The sequence below is a fragment of the Tubulanus polymorphus genome, chromosome 10, assembly GCF_964204645.1.
Source record: "Tubulanus polymorphus chromosome 10, tnTubPoly1.2, whole genome shotgun sequence".
Lineage (NCBI taxonomy): Eukaryota > Metazoa > Nemertea > Palaeonemertea > Tubulaniformes > Tubulanidae > Tubulanus > Tubulanus polymorphus.
The window spans coordinates 13608312-13622964 of NC_134034.1; the positions used below are offsets into that span (position 1 = coordinate 13608312).

General features: G+C 40.2%; 3 protein-coding genes across 8 annotated transcripts; 2 read left to right on the forward strand and 1 right to left on the reverse strand.

The window, feature by feature from the left end:
- Positions 1-100: 100 nt before the first annotated feature.
- Positions 101-5562, forward strand: LOC141911815 (sperm-associated antigen 6). The gene is made up of 9 exons (XM_074802870.1): positions 101-252; positions 800-1062; positions 1451-1634; positions 2216-2421; positions 2977-3150; positions 3663-3815; positions 3994-4185; positions 4304-4566; positions 5122-5562. Exons 1-9 carry the CDS (start codon positions 228-230, stop codon positions 5183-5185), a joined length of 1524 nt encoding a protein of 507 aa, XP_074658971.1. The 5' UTR covers positions 101-227; the 3' UTR covers positions 5186-5562.
- A 655-nt stretch (positions 5563-6217) lies between these two features.
- LOC141912076 (uncharacterized) lies at positions 6218-8258 on the reverse strand. Of its 6 annotated transcripts, none has more exons than XM_074803265.1 (5): positions 8204-8258; positions 7463-7602; positions 7135-7212; positions 6937-7061; positions 6218-6661 (listed from the first exon to the last, which is right to left on the reverse strand). In XM_074803265.1, the coding sequence occupies exons 2-5, from the start codon at positions 7557-7559 to the stop codon at positions 6347-6349; spliced, it is 615 nt and encodes a 204-aa protein (XP_074659366.1). In that variant the 5' UTR covers positions 7560-7602; positions 8204-8258; the 3' UTR covers positions 6218-6346. The 6 variants fall into 6 exon arrangements, with proteins under 6 accessions (XP_074659366.1, XP_074659364.1, XP_074659365.1 ...); XM_074803263.1 differs by lacking the exon at positions 8204-8258 and adding an exon at positions 8045-8168; XM_074803264.1 differs by lacking the exon at positions 8204-8258 and adding an exon at positions 7988-8168.
- A 104-nt stretch (positions 8259-8362) lies between these two features.
- On the forward strand, positions 8363-14242 carry LOC141911875 (2-amino-3-carboxymuconate-6-semialdehyde decarboxylase-like). The gene is made up of 8 exons (XM_074802955.1): positions 8363-8536; positions 8663-8804; positions 8899-8948; positions 10056-10292; positions 10831-10924; positions 11655-11750; positions 12729-12901; positions 13300-14242. The coding sequence occupies exons 1-8, from the start codon at positions 8480-8482 to the stop codon at positions 13462-13464; spliced, it is 1014 nt and encodes a 337-aa protein (XP_074659056.1). The 5' UTR covers positions 8363-8479; the 3' UTR covers positions 13465-14242.
- Positions 14243-14653: the final 411 nt, after the last annotated feature.

Below are 14653 nucleotides of genomic sequence, written 5' to 3' on the forward strand. Positions count from 1 at the left end.
GTGAAGTGGAATTATTTTTCACAGACTGGTTACCGGTCTCTATTATCAGGCAACCAGTCTATTATCTTCCACCGCGGCCGTTGCGAAGTGGCGCCGTCGCCATTAGCAACCAAACAGCGTCGCTTCGTCGTGTGTGGATCGGGAGAGAAATTTGTTTCGTGTCGAAAGAAAAACATTTCGCTGTGATAACCGATTTAGTATAGTTCCATAAACTACACTCCAACAAGATGAGTACGCGTCAAGTTTTACAAGGTGAGATCATCATTGTTATCCTACTTTTGGTAGCTTTGAGTTAATCGAGTTAACTTCTTCAAAAATGTTTTAACTTCTTCGTTTTCAACAAGCAAGCCAATTCAAATTTATCTTTATTCTCTTTTCGTTGTCCTTTACTTAAACTGTTTACTTAAAATGTGAGTGCACATTTGGGGGCAAGCATCTGAAATTTCGCTTGCCCCCTCCAAAGGCAAAAGCTACTTGCCCCACACAGACAGGCAGTCCGATTATCATCCGTTGTATGGAGTGGGAAAGAAGCTTTGTGACTTAAAATTGCACCAACTCGGTCGGTGGACAAGTCATAGGCCTAATGATAACAATTCAAAATTTACCGTTTTAGTTCTTAAACTTTTTCGTTAAACTGGGTCCTGGACTAAAGCTAGATATATTTCCTTTGTTTTTTCGATTCCCAATATTACAATATTACAACTGTCTGGGAATAGTCGGAGTGAAATAACAGTGGCGCCACCTAGCCTCTCTCGCGAAATATCTCATATAAACGGAATGTTTTATGTGTAATTTACAGTATTTGAGCAGTATCAGAAAGCTCGCACGCAGTTCGTGCAGACGGTCGCCGAGCTCGCGTCGAGACCGCAGAATATCGAAACGCTACAGAACGCCGGCGTCATGTCGTTATTACGCCCCCTATTGTTAGATATCGTACCTACGATACAGCAGACGGCAGCCCTCGCTCTCGGACGCCTCGCTAATTATAACGATGACCTAGCTGAAGCCGTCGTCAAGGGAGATATTCTACCGCAATTGGTTTACTCGCTGGCCGAACAAAATGTAAGTTGTACAAAAAATCTCTTTTGACGAGAGAAATCCCACAATAACGAAGCCAAGATTGACAAATTCTATATCAGAATGATTATATTTGAGTACGCCTGATGATGGCTGACAACTGTCATATCATCAATTCCAAGATGGGTGACAAATAAAAACCCACTATTGTATGATTTTAGTTCCTCTGAAGATGAGGTTTACAAAATAAACTTTTTCTACAAATTTACTGTGGTTTTTTATTTCGTATTAAAATGAAGCTAATTTTGACCGTAGAATTAAAGCAATTGAGATTGAGATTTTGGTTCTTAACTAGAAGGGGTCATGGAAGAAGTATCAGTGTTTGGAAATGATCTAATTTAAACTCTAACAAAATATGTTTGTTTTTTTATAGAGATTCTATAAGAAAGCTGCCGCGTTTGTTTTGAGAGCTGTTGCTAAACATTCGCCTCAGTTAGCTCAGTCGGTGGTCGACTGCGGAGCTCTGGAGGCGTTAGTGATCTGTCTAGAAGAGTTTGACCCCGGGGTTAAAGAGGCAGCAGCGTGGGCGTTAGGATACATCGCTAGACACAATGCAGGTATCGTCTATTAGTTACATCTTACGTCTATTGGATAGAAATGGGTACCTCCATGAATCACCCTATGACATCATCCATTTACCATGTGCTCTAAATAGGCCCTGCTAGAAAAATGCCCTACGAATAAGCGGAACTTAGTTCTGTAAAGGGGGTTGGCTTTGGTGACTTCCTTGAATTTATTAGTGAAGATGTGTAGATCTCCAGAGAGAATGGCTGCTTCTAAAATCCACCCTTGAAGTAGGTGACGTTATCAAGTGGCATAATCAATTGATCGTCAATTAATTTGAGCCGTGAAATTTTGTCCCGCGACTGGTTGCACTGTCGTAAAAACTAAAGCCCAAAATTGGTCTTACATCTTAAGACTGGTTTTAAGTTGTTAGATTGGCTATAGAACTTAAACTGGTCTTAAGTCCAAGCCGTGACTAAAAAACTGGCCACTGAGCTGGTTGCATAGTCATGGCTGAGACTTAAGACCAGTCTTTAGATTTAAGTCCTGACTGTGCAACTGGTCCCTGATGATCAACTCGAGATCAGAATTTTTTCCAAGGCGTTAACTTAATTTCGACGATATTTTTATCTAGAATTAGCTCAAGCAGTGGTAGACGCCGGGGCCGTGCCGCTGTTAGTGCTGTGTATCCAGGAACCGGAATTATCGCTGAAACGAGTCGCTGCGTCTGCTCTCTCCGATATCTGTAAACATTCACCGGAACTCGCGCAGACGGTCGTAGACGCCGGCGCCATCGCTCATCTCGCTCAGATGGTTCTCAATCCTGACGCTAAACTGAAGGTAACAGCTTAACCGACTAGTCAACCTGATTTTCAGTATTTGTTGCTCACAAGAAATACTGATTTGATTTGTTTGATGCGTACATAAATATAAAACATGTTACTGAGGGTCTTACTGTTGATTACTGATTAATTTGAACAGAAATATGAAAGATGTTACTGAGGGTCTTACTGTTGATTACTGATTAATTTGAACAGAAATATGAAAGATGTTACTGAGGGTCTTACTGTTGATTACTGATTAATTTGAACAGAAATATGAAACATGTTACTGAGGGTCTTACTGTTGATTACTGATTGATTTGAACAGAAATATGAAAGATGTTACTGAGGGTCTTACTGTTGATTACTGATTGATTTGAACAGAAATATGAAAGATGTTACTGAGGGTCTTACTGTTGATTACTGATTGATTTGAAAATTTAATTTAAATGAACATTAATTTAAAGCTTTTGACTATGATGGAATTTGTTGAATTTTGGGTATGAGAGCAGACCAAATGTTTTTCTTTGTAACCCTGAAACCTGTATTTCAATCATTATTTTTCCTATTACAGCGACAAGTTTTCTCGGCGTTGAGTCAGATTTCGAAACATTCGGTCGATTTAGCCGAAATGGTCGTCGAGGCTGAAATCTTCCCGGCCGTTTTGACTTGTCTGAAAGACCAAGACGAATACGTGAAAAAGAACGTGGCGACCCTGATCCGAGAAATAGCCAAACACACCCCAGAGGTAGGCTTTTAAACTCTGCAAGAATTTTCGTTTTGCTGCAAGTTTTTTTTTTTTTCAAAGAATCTTTAAACAAATGACAGGTTGAGTCTGTTTTGAAATAGATAATTATTTTTTTCGGTAGCGTTTTTTTTTTTCCTACGTGTTTATTTGTGTCAGTTCTACCATGGTTCCCACAGGGAAATTGGGAAAAACTTGGGAATTTTGAAATAATAATTCCCGGTTTGGAAATATTTGGGAATTTGAAATATTTGTTTCATTTCACGTATTCATTTGCCAAGGGCAACTATCTTTTCAGCGATTTCCCTTGAAAATTACCTTTATCAACAGTCACCGCTAAAATGTTGACAGTTGCATGACGATATGTGTTCATTTGCATCTGGGAAAATTGAAAAATCACCCATGAAATAGTTGGGGAAAAACTTGGGAATTTTGAAATCATATAACTGTGGGAACTCCTGGATCGACCAACCCCGATTGGATAATTAGTGAATTCTTTGGTTTTTCTATTATAGTTGGCTCAGTTGATAGTGAATGCAGGTGGCGTTGCTGCAGTGGTCGATTACGTCGGTGACTCTAAGGGTAACGTCCGGTTACCGGGTATAATGATGTTGGGTTATGTGGCAGCTCACTCTGAGAATCTAGCCATGGCGGTCATCGTATCGAAGGTAGGCTGTGAAATCTGGAACCGAGACCTTAACTGAATACACTCAGATCAAAATTCTATCCAGTTAAACTCTGTCATTGCTAGTTAATTAGTAACCTGTGACAAACCCAGAAAAGATCATTTGCAAATGGATCAATCTATGGATTCCCCCTATGACATCATGTCGTTATATTTGACAGGGAGTTGTTCAGTTGGCGATCGCGTTAACAGAAGAGCCGGAAGATCACATTCAGGCGGCGTCCGCGTGGGCGCTAGGTCAAATAGGTCGTCACACGCCTGAACACGCTAAAGCTGTCGCCGTGGCGAACGTATTGTATCGTTTATTACATTGTTACCTGAGAACGGACGCGTCTGAAGATTTACAAACTAAAGTAAGTTTATTACGTTCGTCGTCTCAAGTATCAGACACGAGTAAATGAAAATAACTTTAAAATCTATAAATGAAAAAGATCGAAGAAAATAAGTTGTTTTCACTCGCTTCTTATTCAGGCTAAAAAAGCGTTGAAGAACATTCTACAGAAGTGCGTTCACCTGGCCGCGTTGGAGCCGTTGTTGGACGAAGCGACGCCGAACATCATGAAACACGTCGTCTGTCAGTTCAGTAAAGTGTTACCTCACGACAGTAAAGCTCGTCGGTTATTCGTAACTAGCGGCGGACTGAAGAAAATACAGGAAATCAACACCGAACCGGGATCGGCTCTCGCTGAATACATCAACACAATTAATAACTGTTATCCCGAGGAAATTGTCAAGTAAGTTCTCACTTCAAACATTTTATTAAATTTTCACTAAATTTTGTAGCTCTCCTTTTGACTCTGAATCGGTATTGTAAACTTAAGTTCAATTAAGTGTCTATGATGCTATGGGTCGGGGGCTATTTCAGCAAAGTCTAACTTAAGTTCAAGTTCAAAGGTGATCTTACAGCTTAAGACCGGTCTTAGGTTGGTTATATAGAATAAAGGTTGTCTAAGATTTGGTCCAAAAATCTAAGTCATGACTGTTCAATTTGCCCCCAGGGCCCTAGATTGGTTATAGAACCAAAATGAGCTTAGACTGGTATTAAGTTGTTAGATTGGCTTTAGATCAAAAATGTTTGATGGAAACTTTTCTTTGCTTATAAATTGAGAGGAGTTATCAAAAAAATTTCTAACAGTTAGGACGCAAGCTCGAACTAGACTTTTCCTTAAACATTTAGATCTAAGGTCAGCTTTAACTTGGCCATCTTCCTACATCATCTTAATCTTTAGTTAATGTGTTTACGCAAAATCGATATTTACTATTTGTTTATTTCATTAATCTATTTTCAGATATTACTCACCCGGGTACTCAGAGGCGTTACTCGAAAGAGTGGAGTCATACCAGGCCCAGTAACTCGCTACCCGAGATCAACATCATTACAAAACTTTCCGACAAAAATTCAACACCAGTCAACCGAGAAGAAATCAACATATTTGTATTTTAAAACGTTTCGAAGAAAACAAAAATAAGCATGCAAGAGACGCTTATAATTTAACGACACACGATCAACAGCGGACAGACTAATTTAAAAATGTTAGTCGAAACAAAAGCATACATTAGACGCTTACTATTTCAACGTTGGATTTTACTGTTATTAGTCGAGAGTCCGTCTGCTTTCTATTTACCGGTTATCGTCACGAACAAATCTGCATTGTTATTATATTATCTAATTATTAATTTAATCGAAGATTATTTATTTCGTCAATAAAATCTTTTTAAACGATCGTGAAATGGAGAAAAAAGCGTTTGTGTCTAGGTCCATTTGTTAAAACTGGCTGGTGGTTTTTTGGCCTTTCGGAATTCAGAGGGTAGTCATTCCAGCATCCTCCCGTGACAGGGACTCGAATCTGATGGCATCGAGATTGCCACGGTACGAAACCCTGCCACATTAGACCGAGTGCGCAGCTTAGATGATGTCATTATCTTGTTTTCCCATTTGTAGTCTCTGTGAAATGTACCTCAGGGATTATACAACGAGCAATCTGATTGGTGCCGCAAGTTTTGGTGCAGCTGAACCCGCGCACTTGGTCTAGAGTGGCAGAGGTTTGTGCCGTGTCTGAGTGTAGCGATGCCATCAGGTTCGAATCCCTGCCGAGGGAGGATGCCATTCCAGGAGTATGTGGTCTCTACCAGCGTCTGGACCCTGCCTTCCCATTGAGGTTGCCATTCATAAAAATACAATGGATTCCATGGATTGCCTCAGATTATTATTGTGCAACCGAACACTTCAAAATCTTCCTGCCACTGCCCAGAATTCACTTGTCCACTTCATTTCACAAGAGAAGCAATTAGAAAGGAAATTGATTCTTTTTGATATAAATTTCTTTTTTTTCAATCAATATCGAATACAAAAAAATATTACAAACAATATTATTATTACACTTTAGCAAAAATTATGAAATCTATTTCAGTTTCACCGTTAGTTTACATTGCGTTATTGATAATATACTCGAAAAAAAAATTGAACAAGAAAAACGATAACAAGTTTCAGAGGTTCCTGAGACGTTGATTCTGTTAGGTGAAACTACTCCTCCATCGGCGATGTCTGAATTTTTTCCTATTTCTATTTCTGCCACCGCCGCGGTGGTCGTCCCTGCCGTCTGCCTCGAAAGTTTTATTCGTCCATTTACTTCGCGGCGGGCGATTTTCGTCGTCCACTCGTATCGGCGACCATCTCGCGACGCCGTCTGCCGCGACAACTCGTCGACGCATCTCCGTCAAATCGGTCGACGAGTTACGATAACCGAAGCCAGGCGGCGCCGCGATCGATGAAGACATTCCTCGTCGAGACGATTGTTGCTTGTTGTTAACTCGTTGCGATTTCAAATACTACGAAAGAAGCGAAAAAAGTTTTAAAATTGAGATTGCGAAATCGACGACTGATGCTTGGAGCCGGTTTCACAAGTCAAAGCTTAGATTCTTAACACTAGTTTAAGACCGGCTTAGTTCTATAACTGATCTAACAACTTATGACCAGTTTAAGCTCATTTTGGCTCTATTACCAATCTAACAACTTAAGACCAGTCTAAGCTGGTTCTGGTTCTATAACCAATCTAACAACTTAAGACTGCTATATAGACGGCCACTCTATGTGATGAACGAACCTGTTTATATTTATCGCGATGACCGCTAGTCGAACAGTGATCGATTTCGGCCGTATTTCTACTCGTGAAAAATCGCCGACACAGCTGACAATAAAACCCGGTCATCGGTGCAACGAACGACTGACCTGTGAATAGGGAAAACCGAACTGTGCTAAAGCCGGTTTAACTGGTTGGGTTTAACGAGGCGTTATGTACTACCTATCGGAATTCCTCCTCCTTCTGAGCTGTTGTTGCTGTTGGCTGCTGTCATACTTGCTAACGTTGAAATGAGTCCATCTGCAAAACACATTCATAAATGCAGGCGTGGATTCAGAAGGGGCACGGGTCACGCGCCCCCTTTTTTGATCGAGTATTGTTGACAATTGGCAAATACCCCGGAGAAGGTGTTAGATAATTGACATGATAGGGGTCATTTTGTTATCATGAGGGAGATTATCGAAATGGGGGAGTTGCTCGTGGTGATAGACATGGATTAGGGGAGTGGTATCTGATGATTGACATGGGGAAGGGGAGTGAGTAAGCTTACTGTAGCAGATGGCAGGTTTCTGATCAGTGAGGGGTGAACTATTAACTCTTTTTACAAAGATCACATCATCATCTTCAGATTCTTGCAGCTGCTGCATCTTCCGTGTACGGTCGGCTTCTATTGACACAATGAACTGGAATCTGAGGAGAAATAGAAGATTTCAGTTCCCCAGTAATTGAACTGCAGTGAACTGACTTACAGTCTGTAATTAAATAGTAACCGGACTGCGGTTTAGACACGGGCCAGTAGCTGAATAGTTGGTTTAAGATAACCGGTGGATAAATACCATAGTAACAATGAACATTGTCACTATGTTAACTATCCACTGGTTAACTCTAACCAACTTTTGAGCAACTGTTCCTTGCTGTTTGCAGTACATCGCCAACTTTTGAGCAACTGTTCCTTGCTGTTTGCAGTACATCGGGGGGTTGACTGTACTGTCATTTTTTAAGCAAGTGGGCCAGGGCTCAAAAATTAACTTGTCAACTACTGCATCTGCAAGTCTAACCAACTTTTGAGCTCAACTGGTCTCTCTGACTGGGCTGTTCATTCAGTTGAGACTATTACTGTCACTGACTCAACTTCAAAAGTTTGTTTGGTTCCAAACCGGACCAATCCAGCAACCGGACTGCGCGGTGTCAGTAGTTGCAGTTAGTTTTATTACTCAAATTCCACAGGGCTGGTTACTACAAGTAACCACCCTCTAAAATCAGGAATGCGAAAAACACGAAATTGACCCACGTTTTACAGTTTTCATGCAGCAGTACCGCAACGGAGCCAGTAACCGGCAGGTGCTGCCCCGTTCTACAGACGGCCTAGTGTAGAACTAGACGAATTGTTAATTTTATCGGGATTCGAACCCAAATTCGACGTTAGCCGTCAAACGCTTCCAAATTTCGGAGAAAGTGCAGTTCCATTGAACTTCACAATCGATATCAATCGCTGATTCGTGATCAACCCTTGAATTGACAAGCGATAAACAAATAATCGACGAACCGTAGAGATTGTTTTCTAGCGATGAAGATCGACATTCACAATCATATTTTACCGGAAAGATGGCCAGATTTAAAAGAAGTGAGTCTTTTTCTTCATACCAGTAATCTAGCAGGCCATTAGTTAGAATGAAGCCGTATTGATTGGTAAAATAAACAATTTCAAATAATAGATAGAATTAAATGTAAGATATGTTTGTGTGTTTAGCGTTACGGTTACGGTGGTTGGATACAGTTACAGCATCACTGTGAGGGTAAAGCCAAAATGATGAAAGACGGAACTTTATTTCGCGTGATCGATGAAAACTGTTGGTCGCCCGAGGCCCGGATCCGTGAAATGGACGACCAGGGTACGTGGTAGTGTAGTGGGGGTTACAACGATGGAAATTAGACCTATGCGAAAAAATTTAGATTTGGCTTTAACTTTTTATTTTTCGATTTCAGGCGTCACAGTTCAAGCTTTGTCGACCGTTCCAGTGATGTTCGCGTATTGGGTATGTCTTCATTTCGTTATCTTTCTTTTAATGGGAAATTATTCCCTCAATCAAAACAAAACTGGATTATGTAGCACATTGTTGGTTCACATGTATCACTGTGTTTGAAAGAAGGAAGCTCTAAGGCGTAGTGAAATATTAGTCATTAACAATATGGGTTGGATATCAAAAATTTTCAAATCATCACCTGGCCCCGAAAAAGTTTAAGCCTAAAATGATTAAATTTGAATTGTTGTCCTCATTGCAGAGATGAGAATTCCCCGCGGATCCGCGGTTTCCCGCGGATTTCAGTATTGGAAAATATCAATTTTCCAAATAGTCCAAAAATGATGTAAAAGTATGGGGGGGGGGGTGATGATCTCACTCAATTGGTCCGGCGCGATCGGTAATCAGGTGAACCGTAAAAGCGTTCAGTGCCTGTTTTACTTATCGTCACGTAAAAGTATCGCATTTCAATGCATATTCATTGCAACACAGTGATTTTGTATGTACATTTGTACTACGATGAGTTTGTATGTATTTTATCGATCGGTTGCAGACATGCACGCACAGCAACAGTAGTAACGTATATAGGCCTACTTACTGTTGCTGCGTGTGTGTGGCGAACGCTTTCGGATATTATACACTACTTGGTGATGATTTTTAGTGAGCATTCATCGGCGCATTTTTACTGCAATAATTCAGGGCTCGACCCGTAATGCATGAGATGCTGAATGTCATCAAATGAGGATGTACCACATTGAAACTAGCCATTACCTTCCAAAATATAATAGTCGTTCATGGGTTCGAGATCGCTCTAAGTGCTCGGAAAACGTATTTAATTTCTAAAATTTTCTTGGGGGAGGGCCCCCAAACCGCCCCGAAATAGCTTCGCGCCTTCGGCGCTCGCTAGTGCTGACGGCTACGCCGTCAGCTGGTTCGCGTATGTCACTCAAGAAAAATAACCCGCGGATTTTACAGGTCGGCGTTCTCATCCCTGTCATTGAAAACAACCTATGACAATTAGGCCTACACGAAAATTTTGAGTTAAACTTTTTTTTGTAAAACTGGGCCCAGCACTTGAGGGTTTAAATTAGTCAGCACTGTTGAGATTATTTTTTTTTTCAGGCTAAACCCGAGGATACGTTAGATTTATGTAAATTCATAAACGACGACCTGGCGTCGACCGTGCGTAAATACCCTCGACGATTCGTCGGTCTCGGTACCGTACCGATGCAGGCTCCCGCGCTCGCCGTTCGAGAGCTGATACGCTGCGTCGACGAACTCGGATTTGCCGGCGTTCAAATCGGTTCGCACGTCAACGACTGGAACCTTGACGCGCCCGAACTACAACCCGTATTCGCGGTAAGAGCAGTTCTTTGATGTTACAAAAAAAATTATTTTAAGGGGTTCTGTGTGAGTCGATACTAAGCACTACGTAATCATTATTACAGTTTCAGAATAACAATTACAATTGTGAATTTTGGTGTTCGTCTTGTAATAGAATATATTTCTCTTTTTATGTTTGATAAATTTTGATAATTGATCCACACCTTCGTTGTTGCTTTTCGCGAAAACTTATCGTTACATTATTTTATCAAGCCGGTTTGTTGTAAGCCGGCATCAACTCGTAGGTTCTGGAATTTAAAAAGAAAAAACTGATAAGATATCGAAGGTGTCAGAAAATGACGCACGCGCCACGAGGGTTTTCTATTTGTTTGTAAGATGAGATTAGATGATAGTTCAGATAAATTGTACGAGTGATATGATATACCATACGTGTTCCGGGTCGTTAAAAGTACGCCTGCCCTTAACGCTTACCATCATCATTTCAAGAGTGGTTTCTATACTGTTTTCAGACCTTTCCAAAATACCGCTCAAAAATGTTTCGAATTATTTCTAGGCGGCCGAGGCGAATAACTGCGCGATATTCGTTCACCCGTGGGACATGCAGTTAGACGGTCGAATGCAGAAATACTGGTTACCGTGGCTCGTCGGTACGTTCTAGATTCTATAACAGCCTGCCGGCTCTCTACCGGCCGCTTCTATCAGGGGCCAGTTGCTCAAAATTTGGTTAAAGATACCCGGCCGTTTGATACCATTGTAACAATGAAATTTCAAATGTCACACCATATCAACTATCCACTAGTTAACTGTAACCAACTTTTGAGCAACTGGCCCCTGATAAGAAAGTGATGTCTTAATGAATGAAATGATGTCTCATTTCATTCATTAAGTTAAAAACAACTTATGGGCATTTCGCATTTAACCCTTTCAGTGCTAAATAATTAATTTCCCATAGTGCTGGAGATAATTTGAAAATTTGTCAAAAATTCCACCCTAGTGTGTTGAATAACGGGAATACCACTATAGTGCGTCTACACCGCGGTGCAGTGTATCGTTAGTCACTAACATTTCACTATGTTTGACAGGTGCTGCCATTTTTCAAAAGAGATAATTACTAATCACATCAATACACAGCAGTGCGGTGTACTAGCTAAATCTATCACTGATTTATACACTGCACTGCGGTGTAGACGCACTGAAAGGGTTAACTAGATTTCATTAATTTGATGATGTCGTAAGGGGATTCCATGATGATGTCGTACAGGGATTTCATGATGATGTCATAGGGGGATTTTATATAGGAATGAACTATATAGGCCTTCATGATGATGATATTGTAGTGGATATTTTACAATAGATGTATATTGTAATTACTGACAGGAATGCCCGCTGAGACGTGCACTGCGATGTGTAGCATGATATTTGGCGGAGTTCTCGAACGGTTTCCGAAACTGAAAGTGTGTTTCGCCCACGGAGGTAAGAACTCTTCAGCCGGATATAAACGGCCATAAGGTATATAAGGATAACAAGTTAGCGATTTGTAAATATTTTTTGAACGCCGAACTACAGTAAATCCTATCAAAAGTAAGCAATTTGGAGATTTGCTTTGAACTGTGTATGTGTGGGGAAGGGGGGCTGAAAATCGAAATAAAAAAGTTAATGGAAAAATGAACTGCGGACGAAGTCAGTTATAATGCTGCCATTCTTTTTAACTGCTCATGGCTCTCACCAAACATTTTTCTGGGAAAAAATTTGTTCAACCACCATAATCAAATTCGATGGCTAAACCATTCGTTAAGATGCCATATTCTTCATTGGTCCCAACGGTGGCGTTATAAATTACTGTAATTTCAATTGTCAAAGTCATTGGTGATTAAAAGTTTGCCATAAGTGACGCTAATCACGATTTCGTTCGGCGGTAAAATTGAACGATTATTGATTTGGCCATCTGCCTGACCTCTCAATGTCGAGTACCACTTCAATTTTACTACGCGTTACACCGATTTTAACTTCGTGATATTTATATATATATCTACTCGTTGATAACGTGGTGTAATCTGTGTCGAGGACCTGACCTCGTCGATTAGAGGTCGATTAGAATGAGACATGTGACCACAGTCACTTGTCTAACGTGCTGATTATGAGTACATTATGCAGGTGTGATCGGTGTCCCCAGCCAAAATACTTGCTATGTTTCAAAATAACTGAACCTTTAACCCTTGAACTTTCAAGTATTCTTCATTTCTTAACTTGAACCCTGTGAAGGATGAAGTTGATTGGTAGATTGAGAAATATTGAGAAATGTTATAAAACAGAGTCATTACGGGTTTTGGAAAGTCTTGGAAAAATTTGATTTTTTTCTTGACCCTTGAAACTGGTGAACTTTGATGCCCAAAGAAAAAGGCGCTTGATTATTATGATAATCTTGATTTTCTATATTTGTTATTTTTGTAGGTGGATCGTTTCCATTTACAGTCGGTAGAATCGAACACGGGTTCAACGTACGTCCGGATTTATGCGCGACGGATAATCCGGTTAATCCTCGAGATTATCTTGGCAAGTTTTACACGGATAGTCTCGTGCATGATCCGGCAGCTTTACGTCTGCTGATTGAGGTCATCGGTGAGGTCAGTATTTGACACCAACTCGGGGTAGAATTTTACCAGTCTCAACTTTACCGCAGTAAGAGACAGAGTCTACTGTATTTCACAAACTCTTACTCAGTATTAGACACCAACTCGGGGTAGAATTTTACCAGTCTCAACTTTACCGCAGTAAGAGACAGAGTCTACTGTATTTCACAAACTCTTACTCAGTATTTGACATCAACTCGGGGTAGAATTTTACCAGTCTCAACTTTACCGCAGTAAGAGACAGAGTCTACTGTATATCACAAACTCTTACTCAGTATTTGACGCCAACTCGGGGTAGAATTTTACCAGTCTCAACTTTACCGCAGTAAGAGACAGAGTCTACTGTATTTCACAAACTCTTACTCAGATCGACTGTATTTGTTTTGTTTCAGGATAAGGTGATGTTAGGTACAGATTATCCGTTCCCTTTAGGCGAGCTAGACGCTGGTAAATTGATCGAATCAATGACCGATTTCACTCCCGAACTCAAACAGAAACTTCTCTATAAAAACTGCTGCGATTTCCTCGGTATAGACCCACAGAAATTCCAAACATAAAAACGTTGGACGCTGATCAATGACTCCGCTCCGCAGTTGTGACTTTAGTCACCAGTAGTTCATTTTCAGTTACTTAAATTCTTATTTAAGTTTAGTTCATTTTGATTGAGGTAAGGAGAGTCAGAACATTAACCCTGGCATTCTGGAGTTTCTCATATTTCTGACTGACCATATAAACCTCATAAGATTACTGTTGTTTATATTTTCTTTTCACTACAAATGTATCTTCCCGATGACAGCTGATATCGACTACCCAAACTTACCTCATTCAACTGAGGTTTGGCTCCCGAGCATTTATGTTAATATTTTAGGGGTTCTAATATTGTCTAGACATTTGTATAAGGCTAGAAAAAGTCGATAGCTTGTTTCACATTTTTGCTGAGCTTAAAATAGACATGGCCTACCCTGACTTGCCATACATAACAACGAAAGCTAATCAGAGGATTTGATAAGTTTGAAGGTTTGTCATTGAACAACTATTTTGTGTTAAATCATCGCTACAATGGCAGATGACCTACAACACAGTATTTGAAAGTGATAGAAAAGAAATTGATCTTTTGTCAAAAACAGTAGGCCTGCTTCGATGTATATAATAAGTTAACTAGTCATGTAAATAACTTAATTGAATTAAGATGGAAAGATTGTTTTATTTGTTAAGTATGAATTCTGTTTGTTTTGTAAATACATGTACATGAAATGATTTAATGAGGCTTTTGGGCATTATTCATTCATTTGAATGAAAAACCGGTGTCAGGTATTCAAATGTTATACGTATTTTACACGATAAATATATATTTTAGTGAATGAAATATTTCCACTTTGTTAATTAGTTTTTGACGGTAATTAGTGAAGAGTTTGGTATTAGCTACAGGCAATTAGTCGAGATGATTGCTTGTAGAATCAGTTCAGATGATTGCTCATAGAATTGGTTCAGATGACTGTTCGTAGAATCGGTTCAGCAGATTGCTTGTAGAATCAGTTCAACAGATTGCTCGTAGAATCAGTTCAGCAGATTGCTTGTAGAATCGGTCCAGATGATCGCTCGTAATACAGGTATCTGTTGACTACTATAGCCTTGGACAAGATCACGATTGATGGTGAATTTTCATTGACAGCAGATTGTCTGAGGGGGTCTTGATTATGGACAGCGGATTGGGGACGCAGGGAACAGACAGCAGATTGACAGCTG

Excerpts from the sequence above, each read along its gene's own strand:
- LOC141911815 (XM_074802870.1), top strand. The coding sequence starts at position 228 with ATGAGTACGCGTCAAGTTTTACAAG. Across the intron at positions 253-799 it reads TACGCGTCAAGTTTTACAAG|TATTTGAGCAGTATCAGAAA; the intron begins GTGAGATCATCA and ends TGTAATTTACAG. Across the intron at positions 1,063-1,450 it reads ACTCGCTGGCCGAACAAAAT|AGATTCTATAAGAAAGCTGC; the intron begins GTAAGTTGTACA and ends GTTTTTTTATAG.
- LOC141912076 (XM_074803265.1), bottom strand. The coding sequence starts at position 7,559 with ATGCAGCAGCTGCAAGAATCTGAAGATGATGATGTGATCTTTGTAAAA. Across the intron at positions 7,213-7,462 it reads GAAACCTGCCATCTGCTACA|ATGGACTCATTTCAACGTTA; the intron begins GTAAGCTTACTC and ends TGTGTTTTGCAG. Across the intron at positions 6,662-6,936 it reads ATCGCGATAAATATAAACAG|TATTTGAAATCGCAACGAGT; the intron begins GTTCGTTCATCA and ends CTTCTTTCGTAG.
- LOC141911875 (XM_074802955.1), top strand. The coding sequence starts at position 8,480 with ATGAAGATCGACATTCACAATCATATTTTACCGGAAAGATGGCCAGAT. Across the intron at positions 8,537-8,662 it reads GATGGCCAGATTTAAAAGAA|CGTTACGGTTACGGTGGTTG; the intron begins GTGAGTCTTTTT and ends TTGTGTGTTTAG. Across the intron at positions 8,805-8,898 it reads CCGTGAAATGGACGACCAGG|GCGTCACAGTTCAAGCTTTG; the intron begins GTACGTGGTAGT and ends TTTCGATTTCAG.